The following is a 24,453-nucleotide window of genomic DNA, read 5'->3' on the forward strand; positions in this document are numbered from 1 at the left end:
TACCGTAGATATTTATTCTGAAATAAGGTCCCATGGTGGACACAGGGCGGGGCGGGGCTTAGCTTCTTGTAAAGCTGTTCTCTGAGTGATGACAGAACAGCAGCAAACGTCATATTACATCGCATTTTTTAGTTGACGTCACTGTGTGAAGGGAAACTGCATAATAAGAATTAGTATGTTCCGACTGTCTGTGTGACAAATACTAATCTTGAAATATTGAAATCACTCTTATGGTTATATGGTTTCTCTACAAATAGCATTATGGCAAATGTACGGTCCCATTAAGTACATTATTTACCACTACGGGCTGATTGTGTGTGTGAGTGTGGTGGTGATGAATGAATGAGATAGACCCCCATTTTTATTCCATGACTGAGTGTGTGAGTGTGACGTCATATGTAGATATCTGAATCAATGAGAAACATGAGCCGGAGCCGTATAGCACTAATATCTATCCAGCATGTACCTGGAAGTCCCGCGTTCCTGTAGCATTCCTCATGATAACAGCCATATCATCCATGAACAGTGGCTTCCATTACAGCATTTATGTATCCCTATCTGAAACAAGTACCTCTTCATCCTTATCAGTCTGCTACAATAGGCTCTCCATCAAAGCAGGGGCTCTGTGGGCTGTGATAAAAGGCAAAATAAAACAAACTCCATTGTAGTAAAAAATAAATAAAATAAAAATAAGTCAGATAAAAACCCTGAGTAACGTCAAGGTCATTTCCTGCTGGGTGAGGAAAGAAATGGAGGGAAGATTGTGGGATAGTCCCTGAGCTGACTGCAGGAAGCAGGATGAGTGTGTGTGTGTGTGTGTGTGTGTGTGTGTGTGTGTGTGTGTGTGTGTGTGTGTGTGTGTGTGTGTGTGTGTGTGTGTGTCTCGGGAAATGACAGAGCATCAGTGTGCAATCTGGTTTTTAATAGCTGAGCAAACAAAGTGGAGGTGGTGCTCAGAGTACTAAACTCTAAAATGGTACAGCATGTCCAAACGGGTGACCTCACTGACAGAGGAAGTTGAGGGGTTGTGGCCAAAGCTGTGTTCAAATCCCTTTCTTCAGAATTGTACTTCCAGTTCAGGAATAATGTCAACGTCTGACCATTACAATATCAGCAGGCGGAGCTACAGAAGTAACATCCGTAGCATCTTTTTCTGATTTTATTGGGGTGACGAGCTAAACCACCTGGATTCACTTCTGCTGTGTTGTATATTTGTGTCTTTTGGATTGTGTTTACACTAACATTGTACACATGACATCTATTGCATGTTTGTCTGCCCCAAGAGAGGAACCCCTGCCCAGTTGCTCTTTCGAAGGTTTCATTCATTTTTTTTTTCATGTAATGTTCAGATTTTACAGCCCCTTTGGGGGAAATGTGTAAAGCAATGTACCCTTCGGCATGTAGGTCAACCAGGCATCAACCTCTCGTTCTGAAGAGTGAAACAAAAGCTAAAGTGCCTTAAACTGTCATTATCTCTGCTGGCCATTAGGGGCGACTCCTCTGGCTGTAGAAACAAGTCTGATTTTATAGAAGTCAATGAGAAAATGGTCCTACTTCTCTCTTGATGTATTATCTCAGTAAAGGATGTAAACATGAGTTTATGGTCTCAATCTCTAGTTTCAAGTCTTCTTCAATCCAGCATGATGTTAATTTAGTACATTATGGTCCATTTAGAGTCCAACAGACCAGAAAGCAGGGGATGCTTTAGGGGGCAGGGTTACCTGCTGATTGACAGGTCTCTACCACGCTACCAATGCAGTTAGCTACTAAGATGACTTTAACACTTAGCTGTAAAGTTGACTTTAAATTATGAAGCTAACTTTGTTAGCAGCTTCACACCTAAATCCAGATGGATCCAGAGCAAGTAAGGTTGCTGCTCTGCTGCTTTTGATCCACCTGTCACTCCTCAAAAGTCCAAATATGGCCACTTCCTTCACAGGTTGCAAAAATCCAAGATGACGACAACCTGCTGAACACTGAACTCGAGGCTTCAAAAGCGTAGTCCACAAACCATGGGGTGACGTCACCATTACTCCATCCACTTCTTAACTACAGTCTATGGGCTCAACCAATGGGCAGCCTGCTCTCCTTAAAATGACATTCCCACACAACCAAACTACATAATGAATGAGGTTTCAAGGGAAACATTTTGTGGTGGATTATATTAATTAAGAAGTCCGTGGAAGTCCTTATAGGGAGGAGGTCTGGGTGGAGGACGGGGCCAACAACATAGGACTTTAATCAGGAGACTGATATAGTGTCCCGTTACATCCAAGTCGTTTTCTTGCTTTTTAACTATGTAGTTTTGTACGTTACCCACGTCTTTATATTATTTCAAACTGTGACCATTCAGTCCAGAAAACACTGTGTTTTCCTGGAAACATCATAAGTTGCATCATTCCATCGAGACAAATTTGCGATGGAAGAGTTTTTGGAATATTATTCTCTTCATCTGGATGTCAAACGAGCTTGTTCTCAACCACCGGTGTGCTGCCTGTTTACGGTAGTGTGACCCGCCCTACTCTGCCTCTGATTGGCTAGTCGTCGTCACCTTTTTCACACAATGTTTTAAGTTCACTGCTGAAGAGCAAGGTTGGTGGAAGGTTCATGACTTCAACTGTGATGTGGATGTTTTCGTCCAGATGGCAGCAGTCTTCTACAGAGCTCTCATATACAATTGTAATGGCCTGATTATGGGAGAAAAATGTTTTTTTTAAATGTTGATATGAACTTTGACTATACATTACAGATCCATTGAAGATTTAATTTGTGGTGTCATACTTAATGTTGAGGATACACTGATTTTCAAAGATTTAAATATTCAGAGCACTCCCTGTTGAAAGTGCCAACATAAAATGAAATAAGAGCAGCATCATTAATGTACAGCATTTAGCAAACGCTTTTGTCCAAAGCGACTTACATAAGTACATTTGTCAAAAGAAAGAAACCACAACATATCATTGCCGATAAAGTAAGAGGTCCTCGTCTGAGTAAAGTAGTAGCTGTTTAGCAAACATACCTTAAGAACAACAGTGCTATATCATTGAACCAACGATCTGAATTACATCATTCTATGAGGAATTGGCCTCGAAACCTGCAAGTGAACACTAGTGCTTTAGGAACGTGTGTATTTCTTTGTACGATTAATGTGTTTGACTCTACATTAAAGCCACCACCTAATTGTTTTATTGTTTTTTGCTTCTTTCCCCAATTGAACAGTCGGGACCGGGGAGAGTACCCCGGGAAAGTGAAACCCGACAGGCGGTGTGGGGAGTTTGGACACATCTCCTGGCAGTGTGGGAAACCGGTGGACAAGTCTATGCCCACGGCCGAGTCCTCCAACTCACAACCTACCCACTTTTTTGCCTCACTCGTGGGAGTCACAGATGGCTTCCCAGGACGACACCCCGCATGTCTGGTGACCGTGAATCACCATGATGTCGAAGCCTTATTAGATTTGGGTAGCCGGATCACCTTGGTGCTTAAGGACCTGGTCGATCTGTCATGTCTGGACCCAGGGAAAATCCTTCCTGTTTCCTGTGTCCACTGAGACACCAGAGACTACCCAACCACTGAACTCACCATGACCACCACCCAGGGAACCATACACACGATGCCGGTGTGGTTGATTCCTTACCCATTCCTGTCCTAATTGGACGGGACTGCCCAGCCTTTCACCTGCTGTGGAGAGAGACACAGGAGAGGCTAACTTGAGTACCTCGGAAGCGGAGAGCCTGTGCTCTGGCAGGGATGGTGGGCGCCCAAACTGACCCAGTGAATGGCCCAGACACGGGGGAAGTTGTTCCGGGCTCCAGCGATGGAGATGGCCGAGGCACCAAAGAGCTTCCCCCTCACAGGCCAGTATGGTACTGCCCAGTTACAAAACCCCACTCTGACAATTGCCTTGAGAAATGTGCAGGTGTTAGAGGGAGTAGTGCTAGGAAATAGGACCAGCCCTACTTACCCCCATTTCGCAGTAAGCCGGGGGTTAGTGTACTAAGTAGTAAAGAAAAATGATGAAGTGCCTGAACAGCTCCTCTTGCCACAGCCCCACCGGGCCACAGTGCTCATCCTAACCCTCACACAGCCCTTAGGGGCCCACCTAGAGGTAGAGAAGACTAAAGAAAGAATATTGACACACTTCTTTTGGCCAGGAATACACAAGAAGAAGACAAGTAGAGAACTACTGTGGTGGTTGTCACCTGGTGGCACCAAAGCACGTACTTACTCTCCTACAGACCCAGGGGACTGCTGAATATCGCCAATGAGGCCTGGGAGGAGCATCCGTGCCGACAGTATACTGTTGTGGAAAAATGAATCTGCCCAATAAAGATCAACAACCAGGATCAGCTTTTTCTCTGAGGTTTATTCCACTAAGTATTCTCATCTGCAGAGGAGGGACTGTTCACCCCTGCCTTCTGATGCAAAGGTTCAGAATCAGCAGGAACGACCCTGAGTCCAACAACAATCTCCCTTTTAAGGAGGAGGAACCATGGACAAAGGACGGATCATGTCCTATCTTACAAAGACAAGATGTACAGGCAAGGTCAAGATTTACAGAACACAGAGTCCTGACATAGTCCTGAAATTATCTCATGTCAATGTGGCACAGGCATTCATTTTCGTCATAGCATAACAGTCAGATGAGGAGATGCGGATCGACGTCTGGCCTGACAAATATTCCGATTATAAAGTACAAACATCCAAAATTCCCATTACAATACCCTGATCAAGCATGTCGGGGTCATGAGAGAGAGAATGAAGGCCAGCACTAGCCTACGAGCTACAGCCATGTCTTTCGACAACACCACCGTCGTAAAAGCAAATAAACAAATATCCAACCTTAAAGATGACATCCGTCGACTCTCCCAGGAGTTGCAGAATAAACAGGCCCTGTTGACCTCCTGTCTGGACATTGCCCACGAACAATCCATGCAAATAGTCTCACTCAAAGCGGCCCTCCAGGATACTGCTCCATGGGATACCTCCACCTGTCCGCGGCCTTTCACGTCCTCAACCCTCAGCCTCCAGTCATCTTGGGCTGAAGTTGTGATCCGCGGCAGAAAGGGAGACCATGATGCCACTGCCTCTCCTCCTCGCCTGAGCCTCTCCAACCGCTTCGACGCCCTGGCCGACAATCCAGATCTTCGCCCGGTGCCGGGAGGCCCCGCCACCTGCTCTCTACACACGGCTGCCGGTGGTCGTGCGGCTCCTGGCTCCGGGGGCTGCTTGCCTGAGGGAGCCGCTGGCCCCTCTCCGCCTGCGACCGCTGGTGCTCCGGACTCGGTCTCGGGCGGCTCCACGTCCTGGATGGCTGGTCCTACTCCAGCGACTGGTGGCGTCCCTGCGGCTTCGTGCTCCGATGGCCGCGCGGTCCCCGGTGCCTCGGTGGCTGCTGGTGCGTCTTCCCCCCGCTCCGGCTGCCCTGCGTCTGGGATCATCCTGGCGGTGAGAGGGGGCCCCGCGGCTGTTGCGGGGACCTCTTCCCCACCGATACCCGCCGGTGCCCGGAGCCGCTGTGCTTCGGTCACGGATCGCCAGCTGTCTTCCAGGAAAACCACCTTTACTTCTCGCCGCAAATTCCTGAAGGAAGCCGTTCTCCGAAGCTCTGGAGGCGTGCGCCACCCGACATCGCTGGCGGACTCTCTTCCTCCTGGGGCCGGGGCGGCCGACCCACCGCAACACCTGTCATGCCGGGCAGTCGCCGATTCTGCCGTCAGCACACGCCCCGGACGCTGGCTCACCACCATCCCTACCGGCTCAACCTCATCCTCGCCCACTCTTTCCACCAACCACCCTGATCATTGGGGACTCCATTACACGGAATATCCGCTTTTTCAACGCCACCACCTGTTGTCTCCCTGGTGCCACAGTCCTGGAAATCCTGGAAAAACTTCCTGGGCTGCTGCGGTCTCTCCCATCCTCCATTACCCAACTAGTTGTGCACGTAGGGTCAAACGACATGGCTCGGGGTGCCTCGGAACTGACAAAACGTGCTTTTATCTCCCTCCTGGACTTTCTTCGCACTTGTGGAAAATCTGTTTTTATTTCTGGCCCCATTCCCACATTTGGTCGCGGTGACGCGCGCTTCTCCAGATTGCTCATGCTCAACACCTGGCTCAAACCTGCCTGCTACGTCCGAGGCTTTAACTTTACGGACAATTTTAATCTCTTCTGGAACCGCCCCTCCTTTTTTAAATCAGATGGCATCCATCCTAGCACCACAGGCGCTCGCATGCTTACAGCCAATATCCAACATTCTGTACATTATGCTCCACGTGACTGACTATTTACACCACACACCCCCTCCATAGACACTCTTCCTCACCCCATCCCAGCAGCAGTACAAAGTACAGTCCAGCTCTCTAGCGCCCCCGTCCCTCCCACTCAGCCAATAAAATCCATCTGGTTCAATTCCCGTCCCCCTTCATCCAACACCGGCCGGGCCGTTGACCACAGTGTCCTAGCCTCCCTGCCCCGGTCGGCTAACACCACTGCCAATTGTGAAAGCACCACTGTCAACTTTGGTTTACTTAATATCCGCTCACTCACAAGCAAGGGCCATCTCATCCAGGATCTCATCACTGACCATAAATTTGACTTTTTCTGTTTAACTGAAACCTGGCAACAACCCAATGACTTCTCCCAACTCAATGAATCTACTCCTCCGGCATTTACTTACACCTGTCAACCCCGTGGCACCGGCCGGGGAGGGGGTCTAGCAATAATTCATCACAAGAAGTGGAAAGTCTCGCCGGTGCCAACCCCTGCTTTCACCTCCTTCGAATCCACTGTCTGTCAGCTCTCTGGACCTACTCCCACCATCATTGCAACTGTGTACCGGCCCCCAAAACCAAACAATGACTTTCTACATGACTTTGCTGCTCTGCTCACCCACCTATCCACACTTTCACCTAACAACATAGTACTGGGAGATTTTAACATTCACATGGACAATACCAACAACCCACTCACAAAAGACTTTACATCCTGCCTCGACAGTTTTGGGTTTCATCAGCACACCGATACCCCCACTCACTCGAAGGGTCACATTCTGGACTTAATCTGCTGCTCTGGTGTTCCCCCTTCTGACCTAACTGCAGTCGAACTTCCCATATCTGACCATTTCCTCCTCTCATTTAATGTTAAACTCCCTCTCTCCACCACCAAGCTCCGCCGTCTCATTTCTTTTCGCAACATTAAGGACATTAGCTTAGATTCCCTCTCCTCCAGCATCGACTCCCTCATGGCCACTCACAACTCAGTCTCCCTTGAACAGCTGGTTTCACACTACAACACTGGACTTCAACACATTCTCAACTCCCTTGCTCCGCTAAAAAACAGATCTGTCTCCTTCTCCCTTTCCGCTCCCTGGTTTACCCCCGAACTTCGACTCATCAAATCTAAAGGACGACAACTCGAGCGGCTATATTCATATTCACAAAGACAATTACAAAAATCACATGTTACATTACAAGAACTGCATTACCCAAACTAAATCAAATTATTACACTGGCATAATCTCTTCCAACAAAGGCAACACCAAATCACTGTTCTCACTGCTCAAGAATGTCACCCAAGCCCCGGAATCTCTACCATCTCACCTCTGTTCAACTGCTTTCTGTAACTCCATCATGTCATTCCTCAGTCAGAAAATCCAGATGATTCACCAACATCTCAGCTCACAAACCACCCTCAATGTTGTATCTGAACTTCCTCCTCCTACCCACTCTTTCTCCTCCTTCCAGCTCCCCACCACCCCAGAAATTTCAGATCTTGTCCGCAAGTCCAAGCCATCCACCTGTCAGCTCGACCCTCTCCCCACAGTTCTGGTCAAAGCCTGTCTTCCTCCCCTGGTCCCTCTCATCTCCGCCATTATCCACTCCTCTTCTCCACTGGAACTGTTCCTACATCATTCAAGACTGCTGCAATTACCCCAATTCTGAAAAAACCTGGTGCAGATCCCACAAACTTCAATAACCTCCGTCCAATTTCTAATCTCCCCTTCATTTCCAAGATTCTTGAAAAAACAGTAGCAACTCAACTCCATTCTCATTTATCCAACAACAACCTGTACGAACAGTTCCAGTCTGGTTTCCGCCCTCTACATAGCACAGAGACAGCACTCATTAAAATAACCAACGACCTCCTCATGGCAGCTGATTCTGGTTTACTCTCCATTCTCATCCTCCTCGACCTCAGTGCAGCCTTCGATACCATCTGTCACACCACCCTCCTCAAGAGACTATTCTCCCTCGGCATCACTCATTCTCCTCTAAACTGGTTCAAGTCATATCTCTCCTGCCGCACTCAGTTCATCCAGCTAAAAACCTTCACATCCCAACCTTCCCCTGTCACCTCAGGTGTGCCTCAAGGCTCTGTCCTGGGGCCCCTCCTCTTTATCATTTATCTCCTCCCCCTTGGCAATATCTTCCGCAAACATAACATCACTTTTCACTGCTATGCGGATGACACCCAGCTCTACTTCGCAAGCAAGCCCACTTCCAACCTGCCGCCCTCCTCCCTTACCGACTGCTTAACTGAAATAAAATCCTGGTTCACTTCAAATCTACTAAAACTCAACTCTGACAAAACTGAGATTCTTCTCGTTGGCACACAATCAATACTCTCCAAAACCAACAATTTCCCCCTCACCATTGACAACTGCTCCGTTTCCCCCTCCCCACAGGTTAAGAGTCTGGGTGTCATCCTCGACAGCACACTTTCTTTCCAATCTCACATCAATAACATCACCCGGTCTGCTTACTTCCACCTACGCAACATCAACCGCCTCCGCCCCTCCCTTACTCCTCATACCACTGCTATCCTTGTCCATAGTCTCATCACTTCCCGCCTGGATTACTGCAACTCCCTCCTCTCCGGTCTCACCCATAAATCCCTGCACAAACTTCAACTGGTCCAGAATTCAGCTGCCCGTGTCATTACCAGAACCCCCTCCATCCACCACATCACTCCCGTCCTACAGCAGCTCCACTGGCTCCCAGTCAAGTCCCGCATTGACTACAAAATCCTCCTGTTAACATTCAAGGCCATTCACAATCTTGCCCCCCCATATCTTTCCAATCTTCTCCATATTGCCATCCCCTCTCGCACACTCCGTTCATCCTCCTCCATTCTGCTGACTGTCCCCCCGGTCCGTCTTACCACCATGGGGAGCAGAGCTTTCAGCCGCTCTGCTCCCCCGCTCTGGAACTCTCTGCCACCCGAAATAAGGAACATCAGTACATTTTCACATTTCAAGTCCCGACTCAAAACACACCTGTTTAAGATTGCCTTTTCCCTCTAACCAAGTTTCCTGTCCATACTTCACTTTACTCTTGTGTACTTTTGTGGCTTCTTTGTATTTTATTTTATTTTATTACTTCAATTTTATTTTATTCTATTGTGTACTGTACATTGTCTTTTATTTACTGTAAGGTGACCTTGAGTGACAGAAAGGCGCCTATGAAAATAAAATGTATTATCTATCCCATGATGCGCGAACACATGGAAACTGCCCAACAGCAACAGCAAGCCTCCTACAACAGATCTGCTCATCCCAGAGAGTTCAAGCCAAGTTTGATTTTGATGTGACTTTGAGGCGATTGTGTCTGAAAAGGAGGGAGACACAGACGCGACTGAGACCAGAGGGATAAGGGTAAACAGATTTTAAACTTTTATTATATATAAAACAAAACGTTAAATCGTTTCTGTCCTTCCAGAGTCTGCAGCGTTGGGCTCAGAGGAGGGTGACGGTGAGGAGGGTGATGTGAGGAGGGTGACGGTGAGGAGGGTGACGGTGACGGGCCCTCGGCACAGTGTCCGGGTCCAGCGCAAAGCAGCAGTGCACTCTGGGCACATGGCACATTAAGTGGTCGGGCGCTCACTGATGCCGTCCTGCAACTTCAACGAGACACAATCACCACCATCAACAACGTTGCAGATGAGCTACGGCAAACGCGCAATGTGATTAATAAAATAATACGTTTAAAATGAACATTGTTGTCTTCCTTATCTTACAAACGCAGTATGACATCCTCACGGATTCTTGCGCCCTGTTGATACCCCTCCAGTCGGGCAGGGGGCCGAGGCTCATCATGCTGGGGACTCTACCACCTTTGCCGGGTGGTAGATTCTGCCTCCTGAAGTTTGGTAAAGTTGCGCTCTCCACGCTCCACGACTGAGCGCGCACGAGCGTGCCACTCATTATAGCGCATTTCCTCTGCGCTCTGGTGGTTTAAAAACGAGGATAAAGTGTAACAATTATACGATGGCTTAATGGCTGTATGTATGTGTGTTGATGACATATGCACATAAATAAGGAGAATATTTAGTTATTCCCGCTGTGTTCTACAGTGATCTAATGGAGGGTATTTGTTGTATCCTGTATTACATGCAGTCGGGCCGTCTCCTCCTCCTGTGGTGACAGCGCTGATTCAATATTTCGAAATTATTTTTGATTTAAGATACGGGTTGGATTTTAAAGGAAGGTGTTTATGAAGTTGAGTTCCTCATGATAACGCGGATCTAACATGATATGGAGTGAAATTAAATGTGTGCGAGTCATCAAAACTATAATAGTTCTCACGTTTACTTCCTACAATCTGACATCTGTATCGCCGATTCCCCTCCAGTCTCCAGAATGTGCGTACCGGTACGCATGCCTCAGGGTTTGCTTACGGGTAGGCACACTTTCCCGTCAAGTTTGTTTTTTATAGATCACAACCTTTGCGTGGAAAGTGGCGTACGCACGTTTCCAGCCCCGTTTTGTACGTACGCAAGCTTTATAAATGAGGCCCCTGAACTCTACACCTCAACACACACCAACACACCTGAGGCTGACCAATGACTAATTGACTGAGAGCTTTTGAGGGTAAGAGACGCAGTGAGTGCGAGAGGGTGGTGGTGGAGACAGGCTCAATGTTGTATCCTCTGCAGAGGACCAGCCAGACCAAAAGGGTTTCCTGTGTGGAAGTTACCCGTTGGAACACTTACCTGAACACGGGAATACCTACCTGAAGACTGAGATACTTACCTGTGGATTGAAGTGCTGCCGGGAGTAGACTACAACAGTGGTGAGAGCCGAAGTTTGGCGGGAGGCTGAATTCCCCTCCCCACTGACGGAACATTGTTTGACTGGGTTGAACTCGAAGACTGTTTATGGAGGGGATACGTACCGGAGTTGGGATTTCACCGTTGGCTGAAGAGACATTATTTATCCTTATGACCATTAAAGAGCACCTTATTTACAGTTTGAATTTGAAACACCATTTCTGTTAATCCCCAAGAACATTATTAAATCCTTGATTACATTCAAACTTTGCCGTGTATCCTCTCGTGACATCACAACATGTCAGCCCTGCGATGGACAGGTTACTAGGGCTGCAGCTAGGGTTGGGTATTGTTTTAAATATTTTGATTCCGGTTTGTTTTTTGATTCCGGTAAACCGATGCCGGTTCGTGACCGGTTCTGAAATCAATATTTTTTTCATTTTTTTTTTACAGAAATGCCATGCCAACACTGATTCTTTGAAAAGGTACCAGTTCCTAAAAGTGCCAGAACCAATATGACACGTTCTTTAAAATAAAGACCAAACGACTGATTCAATTGTTGACATTTTTCCATTTTTAATGGTAACTTATTTGATAAGACATGAACAAATTAGGCTTTGCAAAAAGGTATAGACCTATTTAAACAAAGAAAATTCACTGTAGGTTATAAAAAAGTATTTGTTTGTAGTTTGTAACTGTTTCCATTTGTAATAATACATTATAGCATTACTTAAATAGAATAACAAAAATACCAAATAAACATGTTCTCCTACAGTAGTGCACGTCAAGCTCTACCAACTTTTTGGGATTCCTTGGCCCATGGCCTTGATATGAAAATGGGGTCTTTTTCATGTATCAAAATCTGAAATTAAAAGTTCCAACTGCTGGGAAGTTACAGCGTCCCGTTTCGGGGCTATAGCTACCGGTAATTACCTGAACCACGGGGCTTCCACAGTAGAAAAGGGGTTCAATTCCTTCACCACAAATTTGGTCACTGCCCGGTGACACTTCACTTCACTTCAATTTCCCCCTCTCTAACGTAAACGGTGTCACACCGTCTTGTCCGGTAACAAGAACTTCAGTTTGGCTGGAGGCTGTTACGTTACGGAACATTATTTCTCAGCAACACAAAGCTAGACAGTAATTTGTAGGTTACCTTGGCGAAGTAAGCTAACGTTACCCCTAACACTTACTGATTTGAGACACTACTGTTGTCATCGACGCCGTGTGATGGCTGAGGAGGAAGGGCTTGGCTGTGGGTTTCTCAGGCAGTCGAAGACAAAGTGATTTTATAACCACTGTTTAATGTTACGATTATTTCTGACTCCTCACTGCTCCGGTTTGTGGCTGCCCGACGCTGCAGGGAGGGGGGGGGGGCTGCTCGGCCCACCAGCACCTGTCCTGGTACCGGTTGAGGCAGAGTTTTTGCCTTGAGCATTTTTTGTAATCGAGTTACTTGAGTAATCATTTCAGGCCTACTGGTTACCCGTCTGTCTCTACATGTCAGCCCTGTGATAGACTGGTTACCTGTCTGTCTCTACATGTCAGCCCTGTGAAAGGCTGGTTACCTGTCTGTCTCTACATGTCAGCCCTGTGAGAGACTGGTTACCTGTCTGTCTCTACATGTCGGCCCTGTGATAGACTGGTTACCTGTCTGTCTCTACATGTCAGCCCTGTGATAGACTGGTTACCTGTCTGTCTCTACATGTCAGCCCTGTGATAGACTGGTTACCTGTCTGTCTCTACATGTCAGCCCTGTGAAAGACTGGTTACCTGTCTGTCTCTACATGTCAGCCCTGTGAGAGACTGGTTACCTGTCTGTCTCTACATGTCGGCCCTGTGATAGACTGGTTACCTGTCTGTCTCTACATGTCGGCCCTGTGATAGACTGGTTACCCGTCTGTCCCTGCCTGCCACCCTGAATACAGGATAAGCGGTAGACGATGGATGGATGGATCTAACCTTGAACACGTGTTTCACTGACCTCTCTGGTTGGAAGTCTCAGGACTGCTATAAAATCTGTTGCACTTTAACTACAGACAATACTAACGTTCTATGACACTACAGCAAGTTAAACCAACAACAACCTTTGCAGCTGCTGGTAAGCAAATAGTGAACACGAATACACACTGATGGTTGATGTCTGTTATTTGGTTCCGTTTTCATCAATCAACAAGCAGGGAGTCAGAAGGTTGAGTCCTCCAGCAAGATACAGGAAGACTGACTAAGTTTACATGCACACTCATTTATGTCTCATCATATAGGTTGGATATTCTGAAAGACGTGTGTGATATGTTGATATTCAGGTTTCAGCAGCCTACTTTTAGATCTTTATGAAGGACTTGGATATCAACAGGTTTTTGGATATGAACAAATATCACATCACCTTCAAGAAGGAGGATGAAGAAATGAAAGAGGGAAGCTGAGTTCACACAGTCCGCCAACGCTGGACTTCTGTGATAAAAACAAATTTAACTCAAAGTAAAGTGACAAGCAGCTTGTGATGTGATCAACAACATGTTAGGGCATCGACCTGTCAACGTGGCCAGTGGAAGCGGGTGGAAGGATGTTCCCCATGCTCAGCTTGTGATGAATTCAATTCATGACAAAAATGATTGTTTTGTTCTAATGCAACAGGAAAAAAGAAAGCAAGCATTTTCCATTTAAAATATTTTACTGTTTTACCGACGCTTTACAGTCATCGTTAACATTCCAACATGGCTGTAGAAATATAAAAACATCAGGAACACAAAGACCGTTAGATCTTCCCTGCTAGTTTGTTATTCTCCGTCATCACGGTGAAGACTCTTGGTTCAGGACGTTCAACAACACAGAAGTTGTCTCTGATCAGTCTTTGCTGTCGGGGAGCTTTCGCTCACTGTGATTGTTCACGCAGCTTCCCGCTTAGCTCCTGCAGCTCCGCGATGAGTCGCTCCAGTGCGGCGACGGCGTCCTGTAGCTCGCCGTGGATCTGACCCGAGGCCACGTCTGTGTGCATTTGCTGGAAGAGAGTAACACAGAGGAGAAACCATTCAGGTTGTACTCATCAACGGGGTGATTGGGATGTCCAGAGGGGCAGACGTGGAACCTCGACATGCTTGTTTGTAGGTCACGGTTGGGTGCAGTGAGGGAACACTATTTTCTAAGGGAGACGTTATCTCTATGGGACGGGGTCTCATGTTGGGAAAGCAGCGATGCCAAAGATGTGTTTGAGGTCATTTACAAAGTCTTTCTATTCCATAGTTTGCAACGCAAATGTGCTGCTGAGTACATATTCTGCCCACAGCAGTGGAATAGAAACAGATTTTTTTGGTGTTAAAAAAAAAAAAAATTCAATCAATCTAGCCAGATATGTTCTCATGTTGCGAACATAAGACAAGTGTGTCTCTACAATTCGACTTTCAGTCATGAAGATCATCTCATTGTACATACATATTGCAGTAATTATTATTTATTATATTTTCTATTTTGTCTGAAGTCAGTATGTAAGAAGTGTCATTGGTATTCTCAATGGCTAACAGGCTTCAATACCTTATGTATTCAGCATTATGGTCTAAAGGCAGACAATTACGATCAGACATATAAGAGAATAGAACACCTTCTGTATTTAGATATTAATGACAAACGGACTCACTTCCTATTGAGCTGGGTTTGTTTAACACTTCAGTAACTGGTTTAAGCTGATAGAGTAAGTTTGGTTTGAAAAGGTTGAAACCTTCAGCAGAATTTCTGATGGTCACAACTGTCTTTCATTCTCTTCACAAGGTCACTTTATGGACATTCACTTGAAGGTTCAGCAGACCTCACCAGTCTAACTGGAAAGACTGGCTGACATGGTGGCATGTGCATCTTTATCAGGCCATAAGAGAACAGTATTTTCCCATCATCCTCTATCTGGTTTCAGGAGCTGGAGATTTGGTACCTTGGCTTTGGTGGCCAGACTCTTGAGGCTGAGGCGGGTGGAGGAGAGCATCTGAAGAGCTTCTGCTGGGTTACTTTTCTTCTGACAGCAGCTGATGGTCACTGAGAGAGAGAGAGAGAGCCAGAGAGAGATTTTTTTTTCATTTTTGAAATCAACTTTTATTAACGAAGTTTTTGAAAAAAAAAAAAACTTCACACACACAACACTGCACTTCCTTGGTTCTTGAGTGATACACCTGGCATGACAATGTTGCGTTGCTTAGCAACACTCGAGTACCCGCTTCGTCTGGGGGTAAAGCTCTCTCAAACATCAACGGAGAGCGCATTGTGTCCAGACTGGTGTTGGCCGGTGTAACAGTTAATATTGTAGCGGGTGACTAAAGTTGACACATGTTGGTACTATTGTATATACAGTACATACACTATATTGCCAAAAGTATTCACTCACCCATCCAAATAATCTAAATCAGGTGTTCCATCACTTCCATGGCCACAGGTGTATAAAATCAAACACCATGCAGACTGTTTCTACAAACATGTGAAAGAATGGGTCGCTCTCTGAAGTTTTTTTCAGTGAATTCCAGCGTGGTACTGTGATAGGATGCCACCTGTGCAACAAGTCCAGTCATGAAATGTCCTCACTCCTAAATATTCCACAGTCAACTGTTAGTGGGATTAGAACAAAGTGGAAGTGATTGGGAACGACAGCAACTCAACAAGAAGTGGTAGACCACGTAAAATGATGGAGCGGGGTCAGCGGATGCTGAGGCACATAGTGCACAGAGGTCACCAACTTCCTGCAGAGTCAATCACTACAGACCTCCAAACTTCATGTGGCCTCCAGATTAGCACAAGAACAGTGTAGAGAGCTTCATGGAATGGGTTTCCATGGCGATCAGATGTATCCAAGCCATACATCAGCAAGTGCAATGCAAAGCGTTGGATGCAGTGGTGTAAAGCACGCCGCCACTGGACTCTAGAGCAGTGGAGACGTTCTCTGGAGTGACGAATCACGCTTCTCCATCTGGCAATCTGATGGACGAGTCTGGGTTTGGCGGTTGATTAACAGCACCCCGCCATGCGAGGCTTCAAAATTGTCAGAGGGAAGTGGCCACTGAGCTTAGAGAGTCACAGAGTGTCATCAGCAGGTTGCTACGGAGACACAGAGAGACTGGAAGAGTCCCAGAAAGCAGAGACGTGGACGTCACATGACAAGTAATTGAGCGTTGACATGATTTGTTGTGGTATATCCACCACTGTTGCTGGCATTTATTGAAATAAATTGTTTGATTTGAGGAAATCACCATGACATGCTTCTACTTAAATGCCCTACTTTCATGATATAATATCAGTGTAGCATCAACTCTTTACATTTTCCATAGATTTCACCGAAAGCCAAATATCCCTAACGTTTTGTGAGTAGTTTATACTGAGAGCAGCGATGTTTAATGACAATGTTATTTTATCTGAAAGTGCCAATAATCAGTTGTAATGCCTACTAAAGTGTTCTTGGAGCATCTGCACCTCTTTGGATAGAGAGCTTTTCTCTTGCAAACTCTCTCTATACTTTCCACGCAAGCTCCTGTCTGATGTTTCATTCAGCTCATCAGCACGTCTTGCTGTCATGAAATTTGTGTTCTCCCCATCATCCCTCCGTCCTTTCACCTCCCTGAGAAGCCTGGACTGATGGTGGATGACTGGCTGCTAGACACTAAAATACTGATTCATTCAAGTAGTAACTTACAAGAAGTAGAGGTACTATGAGTAATACTTCTTTATTCATACTACTGTTACTCTTAGTAGTCAACAGGTTAGTCCCATAGACCGTATACAAGAGTCATCTATACGTCACCCATTCCTTTGTGGATTATGGTTATGAAGCATTGCGCGTGTGTGTGTGTGGAGATGGTGGTGCTCTCACCTTCACCCATATTGACGGCTCTCTCGATCACCTCCTTAAAGAGACTGGGTTCTTTGTCCCAGCCGCCAGCCTGAACCTTACAGCGATGGGCCTTGGACAAGAACTGTAGAGCCTGAAAGAGGAGAACAGCTGCAGTCATACAGTCTTCTTAATATTATCGGGAAGCTCAGCAGACTACAAAACATTTGAAGTATTGGTCCGGACCTTTTCGTTGTCGTCTGGCTGGGGGCCGTGGCCGCCTCCGTACACCAGAGCGTACTGCAGCCATACGTCAGCGTCACTGCTGTGGCGGGAACTGACCCGACCCAGGAGCTCCTTCAGTTTGGACCGTAGACTCTGTGCCTGCTCACCCTGGCTGTCCGTCATGTTTTCAACAACTGCTCGAACCAGGATCTGCAAAATCTGCCAAATACCAGCAATACATACGCCAATGTCAGATCAGTCTCCGAAGAGAAATCACAATTCCTAAAGTCTCTGCATCATTGTGTGTGTTGGCATGTTGTGGGTTTGATGCAATCCTTTAATGACGCCGCATTAAAACAGTCCGCTCAGCACGCCCAACACAAACAAAAGCAGCAGCACGATGGAAAGCAACCGTTTATGGGAAATGTGGTTTTCATTTTCACAAACACTTGCACTGTTGGCGTAAGACTGCAAATGATCACTGTCGCCAATGTTTATAGTAATTATGCCACAGCTATCCACTAATGATGGAGTTGTGTTGAAGAAACTCGACACACACGTCAAGTCAAATCAGCTGTTTTAAATCAGCTATGAAGACAAAACACCTGCTTTCCTTTCCACATGATTTTTTTCTAATGACACTTTATACCAGCTTTATTCCAGAGCCTGGGTGATGACAGATAAGAGAACAGTGTCACCTTTTGTCTTAAAATGTGTGTTGGGAATGGAGTGTTGAGACGATGACCTGAGTGGCCTAGATGTGAAGTAGAGAGTCAGCAGATCAGTAAGATGGTGCAACACCATGTAGGGCTTTAAAAACTAAAACTAAAATTCTAAAATTAACGGGTAGCCAGTGAAGATAAGCAAGGATGGGGTGAAGTGTTCTCTTTTCTTGGTACCTGTTAAGTCGTGCAGCTGCATATTGCACCAGCTGCAATCTGTTCATGCTGGATTGTGTTAAAACTGAGTATGGAGAATTACAATGATAAAAAACGGTGATAAAAGCATGGATGACTTTCTCTAGACCGCTGTGTGATAAAACTGATTTCACCTTGGTGACATTTCTCAGATGAGAAAAACTCTCACTCACAACACTGCTGACCTGTTTGTTAAAATTAAGAGAGCTTTCCAGCCAAACCCCCAGGTTTTTTACAACCGGAAGTAGGTTGGCAGCTAGAGGGCCAAGTGCTCTGCCTAATCCCGAAATGGCACTTGGTGCTCCAAACAGGATAACTTTTTTTGCTGTTGTTTAATTACAAAACATTTTTTACCCAAGCAGTCAAACAGATTATCCATTGTGCAAATGCTGGTGGGTGAAATGGGGAGGTACAGTTGTGCGTCATCTGCATAACAGTGGTAATGAATGTTGTTTCTCTCAAATTGAACTCAGGGGAAGCATATACAATGAAAATAACAGAGGGCCTAAAATGTAACCTTGTGGGACACCACACTTGATGTTGAAGATGAAGAGGAGCAATTTCCCAGCTCAACAGAAAAGGTTCTATCTGACAGATAGGATGAGGGCCCTGCAGCCCTACTATATCCCAGAGGCGTTGTAAAAGGATGCTGTGGTCGATCGTGTCCAACGCTGCACTGAGGTCAAGCAGGACTAAAATAGCACAAGAGCCAGAGTCAACACAGAGCAAGATGTCATTGAGGACTTTCAGCAGGGCTGAGAACACAAGTCTGATTCATCCTTGGGTACAATTTCCAGATGCTTGAAGGTGCCACATTCATCTCTTCAAACAATACCACCAGCCAGTCCAATACAAGTCCAGCCATCATACCGCTCAGGAAGGAGGTTCTGTGTCTCAGAGATGAAGATGTTTTGGTAAAAAAACGTGTGAATCAACCCCAGAACAAAAGCTAAAGACCTTGTGAAGATGCTGGCTGAAGCTGGTAAGAGAGTGTCATTATCCACAGGGAAATGAGTCCTGTACCGACATGAAAGGCTGAAAGGCTACTCAGTGAAGAAGAAGCCATTACTCCAAAATAAACATAAAAAAGCCAGATTAAAGTTTGCACACAGGGACAAACTATTTTTGGAGACATGTCCTGTGGTCTGATGAAACTAGTGAACAAGTGAACTGTTTGGCCATAATGACCGTCGTTACATTTGGAGGAACAAGGGGGAAGCTTGCAAGCCTGAGAACACCATCCCGACTGTGAAGCATTGGGGTGGAAGCATCATGTTGTGGGGCTGTTTTTCTGCAGGAGGAACTGGTGCACTTCATAAAATAGACGGCATCATGAGGAAAGAAAATTATGTGTAAATATTGAAGCAACATCTCAAGACATCAGCCAGGTAGTAAACGCTTGGGTGAAAATGGGTCTTCCAAATGGACAATGGCCCTAAGCATACTGCCTAAATAGTTAAAAAGTGGCTTGAGGACAACAAAGTCAATGTTTTGGAGTGGCCATCACAAAGCCCCGATCTCAATCCCATAGAACATTTGTGGGCAGATCTGAAAATGTGTGTGTGAGCGAGGCAGCCCACAAACCTGACTGGGTTACACCAGTTCTGACAGAAGGAAAGGGCCAGTGTTCCAGCAAACTATTGTGAGAAGCTTGTGGATGGATGCCCAAAACGTTTGTCTCAAATCATACAGTTTAAAGGCAATTCTACCAAATACTAAGGAAATGTATCTAAACTTCTGACTTTGAAAACAGTAATACAAACTCTCTGAAATATTCTCGCTCTCGTTTTTGTGGCATTCATGAAACTGAAATAATGTTTTTCAGTGTACGGTGTATTTAAACCTCTGGTTTCAACTGTTCATACATATTAGGGATAAACAGACTAAATACAGTCCAGTCTGAGGAACACAGTAAAATACGACTTCAACACGGCTCTTTGGTGGATTATGTGTTGGATGAGTTACAGGAGAGATTAAAACAAGATGCTGAGTCTCATTTTATCAGAACATTTGGTCAGTAATTAGAGCCACATTGTTATTTTGCTTGTTTATTGAAAGGAGTTCTGCTGATCCAGACACCAGCTCAGAGTGACCGGTCGGTGTTCTGCTTTAATATTCTTTGAACTTCCTTTATTGCCTCCATCCTTCTAGTTAGCTCTGCTCACTAAATCCTGGACCTGGGGCCTCATGTATCAATGTTGCGTACGCACAAAAACATGGCGTACGTAATTTTCCACACCAACGTTCAGATGTATCAAAAGTGAAATGAGCGTGGAAATGTGCGGTGTCCCACGGCAGCTTCATGGCTGGCGTACACACGTTTCTACAGCTATTGTTCCTTTGGCGACACTCTGAGGTGATGCTGGGAAACTGTTAATTATGTGAAAACAATTAGTCCTCAGAGTAATGTGCACATCAGAGACACATTAATGGACAATTAACACACACGTGTTTGCAATCATATGGATGAATATAAAAGCATGCACAAAGTGATGAAAAAATGGCATTAACAATGGCAGCCTTGGCCTTGTTAGAAGACATCGCAAACGGTAACATCAGACGTGAGAGGGTGTTTAGAAACGGGAGGATATGTTAGCAAATGACGACAACTGGCTCATGAGTCGTTTTAGGTTGCCGAGGCCAGTGTTACTGGAGCTGTGCGCAGAGCTGCGGCCGGCCCTAGAAAGAAACACAGCCAGGAGCCAGGGGTTGTCCGTGCCCACACAGGTGCTGACCACTCTGGGGTTTCGTTTCTGGCAACAGGAGCCTTCCAGAGGGAACTGGCCGATCGGTCAGGAGTGTGCCAGTGCACTCTGAGCCGAGCCATGCCAGCTGTGTGGGACGGGATCATAAGAATGTCATCCAGGTACATCAAATTCCCATACAATGCTGTTGAACAGGCCAACATTAAAGCGCAATTTGCAGCAAGAGCCGGTTTCCCTAATGTAATCGGAGCTATTGACTGCACACATGTTGCAAAAAGCGCCATCACAGGATGAATTTGTTTTTGTCAACAGGAAACATTTTCATTCAATAAATGTTCAAATAATATGTGATGCGCAAATGCAGCTCACCAACATCGTGGCAAGGTGGCCTGGTTCAACGCATGACTCGTTCATTTTTACTAATAGCATGGTTGGTAACAGGCTGGAGGCTGGCACGGTGCGCGATGGGTGGCTTCTCGTGAGTTAATGTATCCGTTTAATTGCGCCCCGAATGTAAACCAGCACAATGCCCATTTGGGCACGTGCATTCAAATATGTGCATTTGTTTTTCCCTGGTGAAAATAGAGCGGCAGAGCTATCTAACAAGCCCTTTATTGTCTCCTTGTGTTCAGTATTTGTGTCGATAAACGCGTGCGTAAAGTTGGAAATGTCACACTGCAGTAGCCACGGCGCACTTCTGCAGTCATTAATATATATAATAATATAATATATAATATATTGATATCCTCCTGTCCCCCCGCCCGTTGCGGTCACTCTTCGGCGGTGGGCCGAAATCCTCCGCTTCACCTCCACCTTCACGTCGGACCATTTCTTTTTATTTCAGGGAGTGTGCGCTGCTCCGACCCCACAGTATTCACTGCCTCACACACACGCTCCCACTCACATTTCTTTTTTTTTGTGTTTATGCCTGATGAGAGGCTACACAATAATACTGGTCTTCGAGTCTCGACTTTGTTTAAGAGCGTTTCCAGCTCAGACTCGGTGAAGTTGCGCTTCTTCCCTTTACTCATTTTGTAGATCTGATGGTGCAGAGAGGGGAATCCCCGGCGCAGGCCCTATTTAAATTCATTTGCATATTTAAATGGAGGCGTGGACAGGGAGGAGTTTAGCACTTCCACATGTGCGCTTAATTCCACGTTGATTGGGATGTACAAAGGAAAAGTGCTTGGATCCATGTGTACGCACACTTTGATACATCTGATTTTTTTTGTGCGTACGACCGTTTCTGGATTCTAGCGTACGCCATTTTTCAGTAGGAAATCCACGCAATTCTTAGTACATGAGGCCCCTGGACTTGATGTTCAAACTGTCCTCTTGTGGATCCATTCAGTCCTCCAGCAGAGCTGCTCACACATCAACTCTGATTAAAACACGGTCACACTTAAAGTTAAGTTAAGTTGCTAATAAAATGGGGCATCGTACCACTGTTAACAGAAGGGTATGGCGGTACGTTTCTCGTATCTGTATACTAAGCAACCAGGATGCTGGTTCCCATTTGGAAAAGGGGGACTGGAGGTTGTGCTCCAATTATCGGGGTGTCACACTGCTCAAGCCTCCCTGGAAAGTGATGTGATGTCAGTCAATATGATGTGACATTTCCTGTGATGAGAGCGAGATTAAATCCATAAATAGCACTATGTCTAATATAGCCTCCAATGCTGTCCATCACTGTGGGGATAAGGGACATGATAGGGTGACTTCTTCAGATTCCTGCTGGATCCAGTTTAAGTGTGAAATTAAATGGAAAAGTAATAACCACTCTGTTGAGAAAAAGGAAAATTATACAAATGACCAACCAGAGTTTTGTATGGGGCTCGTTTTGAAGTTTACTTTTAGATCCCAACAAAGGGATTCTATGTATAGTGCCTGTGTGACTGGAACGTTCTTTTGTATCCCATTTAGCTCCATGAGGCATAAAGCTGAGCCCTCAGCTCCTTTGAAATCTATCAGCTAGTCAAAGCACTTCCGCCCCCAGCCCTCTATACATTCCATGGAGAGGAATTCATGGTGGTCGCCGTCATCGTCTCACTTCACTGCTGCTCAGTTCTCATGGGCCCGGGGCTAAAAACAACCACGGCCAAGAGAAATATCAAATAGATGAAGGCTTCTAAAAATGGGCCTTTGTGGATATGAAGTTAAAAGCAGGCAGTGTCACCACTATTTATGCAAAACACAATTGAAAGGTGTGAGATGGATACAAAAATAGAAGAGTAAAAAAGGAAAGACAACTTTAATGTGACGTTTTGAGGCGAGGTGTGAGGAGTTTGGGTTCACTGAGGAAGGCAGTCGTATATTTAGTTCAGGCTGCACTACACAGAGAGAAAGACAATGATGTCAAAGATCAACATTTTGAAATAAATACATACTCTGAATGTTTCAAACTGTATAGTCTGTTAGTTTACTCTACTTTTTTCAGACAGAAAAACCTCGTACATAAGTGCTGTTTGGCAGAATCAGCGGTTGCTTAAGACTTTCTTTGTTATCATGTTGACGTTAAGGTTGTATAAAAATCTGTAATAATCTATTATTAACCATCATTTGGATTGTCATTTTTAATTATAAGAAATAGTCATAGACCGTAATTCTCCCGACGGTCACTAGTAGTCCCTTCTGTGTCACTGGGCTGCACAACATTGGAACAAACCTGGGTGAAAAGCTGCCTGAAACAAGGCAGACAACACAGCGATGAACCAAAAGGAAGAAACTTTATGTAAAGTTATTTGATGATATTCCCATAAATGGAAATATGAGCTAGGACATAGGATGTCTTTCTGAGTAGATAATGCTTGGTTGGTAAGATTGGTTTATTGTCAGGCTGCTCCAATATATCTCTTAAATCTCTCCAGTTGATCCAGAATGGTGCAGAAAAATTGCAGTGTTTCCCCTAGAATTTTTTTCAGGCCCGGTGGTACCCGCCGAGAAAACCTTATACAGACGTGACGCGTGGGATGGTGTATTGGTGCAGTTAGATTAAGTCAGGTGGCACAGCAAGCAGTCTGCAATTCTGCAATTATTATATTTGCATTCAACATTTTTGTTCAACCAGAGTGTATTCAAGGTTTTCAAGGATTCAAGGGGAGAGTGACTTATTAAGGTGCCGGTTGATGGAAATGATCCAAAATTAGGGGCCGGAAAAATATGTCTGGAAAATGATGAGCATCACATTAATAGCTACAGATACTGTAAAACACTACAACGACATATGAGTGCATAATGTCTTATTTTATCAAGTAAAATATAAGTTATGGGTTTACTCAACAGCCTGATAGTTCATAGAAATTCAGGTAGAAATAGGTTAACTCAGAGTTCCACAGCTTATCAAAAACAATCCTTATTTTATCAACATAGGCTGCCTAAGGGCGCGATCAGTAGCGTGCCTCGGCTCCAGCCCAAACGGGCTTTGGCCCGTTAGCCGGTTGTACAAACGTCATCACGTCCTAATACTACACATGCATGGCTTGATGTTGTTTTGAAGGAGCGCCGTCTCTGCATATATTTATATTAAACACTCGACCTGCATCAGCGAATGTGCGCACGAGCGGATCTGTGCGAGCAGGCAGCGCGAGGAAAGCGGATTTTGGACGGAGAAACACAGCGGCATTTTTCTTATAAATGCACCGGTCCGGTTCCGCTCACACCACGAGTCTAAAGAGTGCAACAGCTTGTCAAAATACAGTGTCAACTTTCCGTGTTTCCAAAGTAGAAAGCGACATCGTGGTGGTTTGACGAGGCG

General features: G+C 45.5%; 1 protein-coding gene across 1 annotated transcript in view; it reads right to left on the minus strand.

Annotated features, from left to right (window-relative positions):
* Window positions 1–13,642: 13,642 nt before the first annotated feature.
* ttc27 (tetratricopeptide repeat domain 27) overlaps window positions 13,643–24,453 on the minus strand; it is a 64,452-nt gene continuing 53,641 nt past the window's right edge. Inside the window, exons 18-21 of the mRNA XM_084021612.1 lie at window positions 17,099–17,296; window positions 16,895–17,006; window positions 14,975–15,075; window positions 13,643–14,053 (exon numbers count right to left, since the gene is read on the minus strand). Of these exons, the coding sequence (XP_083877738.1) occupies window positions 13,928–14,053; window positions 14,975–15,075; window positions 16,895–17,006; window positions 17,099–17,296 (537 nt within the window). The 3' untranslated portion in view covers window positions 13,643–13,927. The remainder of the gene's footprint in view (window positions 14,054–14,974; window positions 15,076–16,894; window positions 17,007–17,098; window positions 17,297–24,453) is intronic.

The sequence above is a fragment of the Eutrigla gurnardus genome, assembly GCF_963514095.1.
Source record: "Eutrigla gurnardus genome assembly, chromosome: 11".
Classification (NCBI taxonomy): domain Eukaryota; kingdom Metazoa; phylum Chordata; class Actinopteri; order Perciformes; family Triglidae; genus Eutrigla; species Eutrigla gurnardus.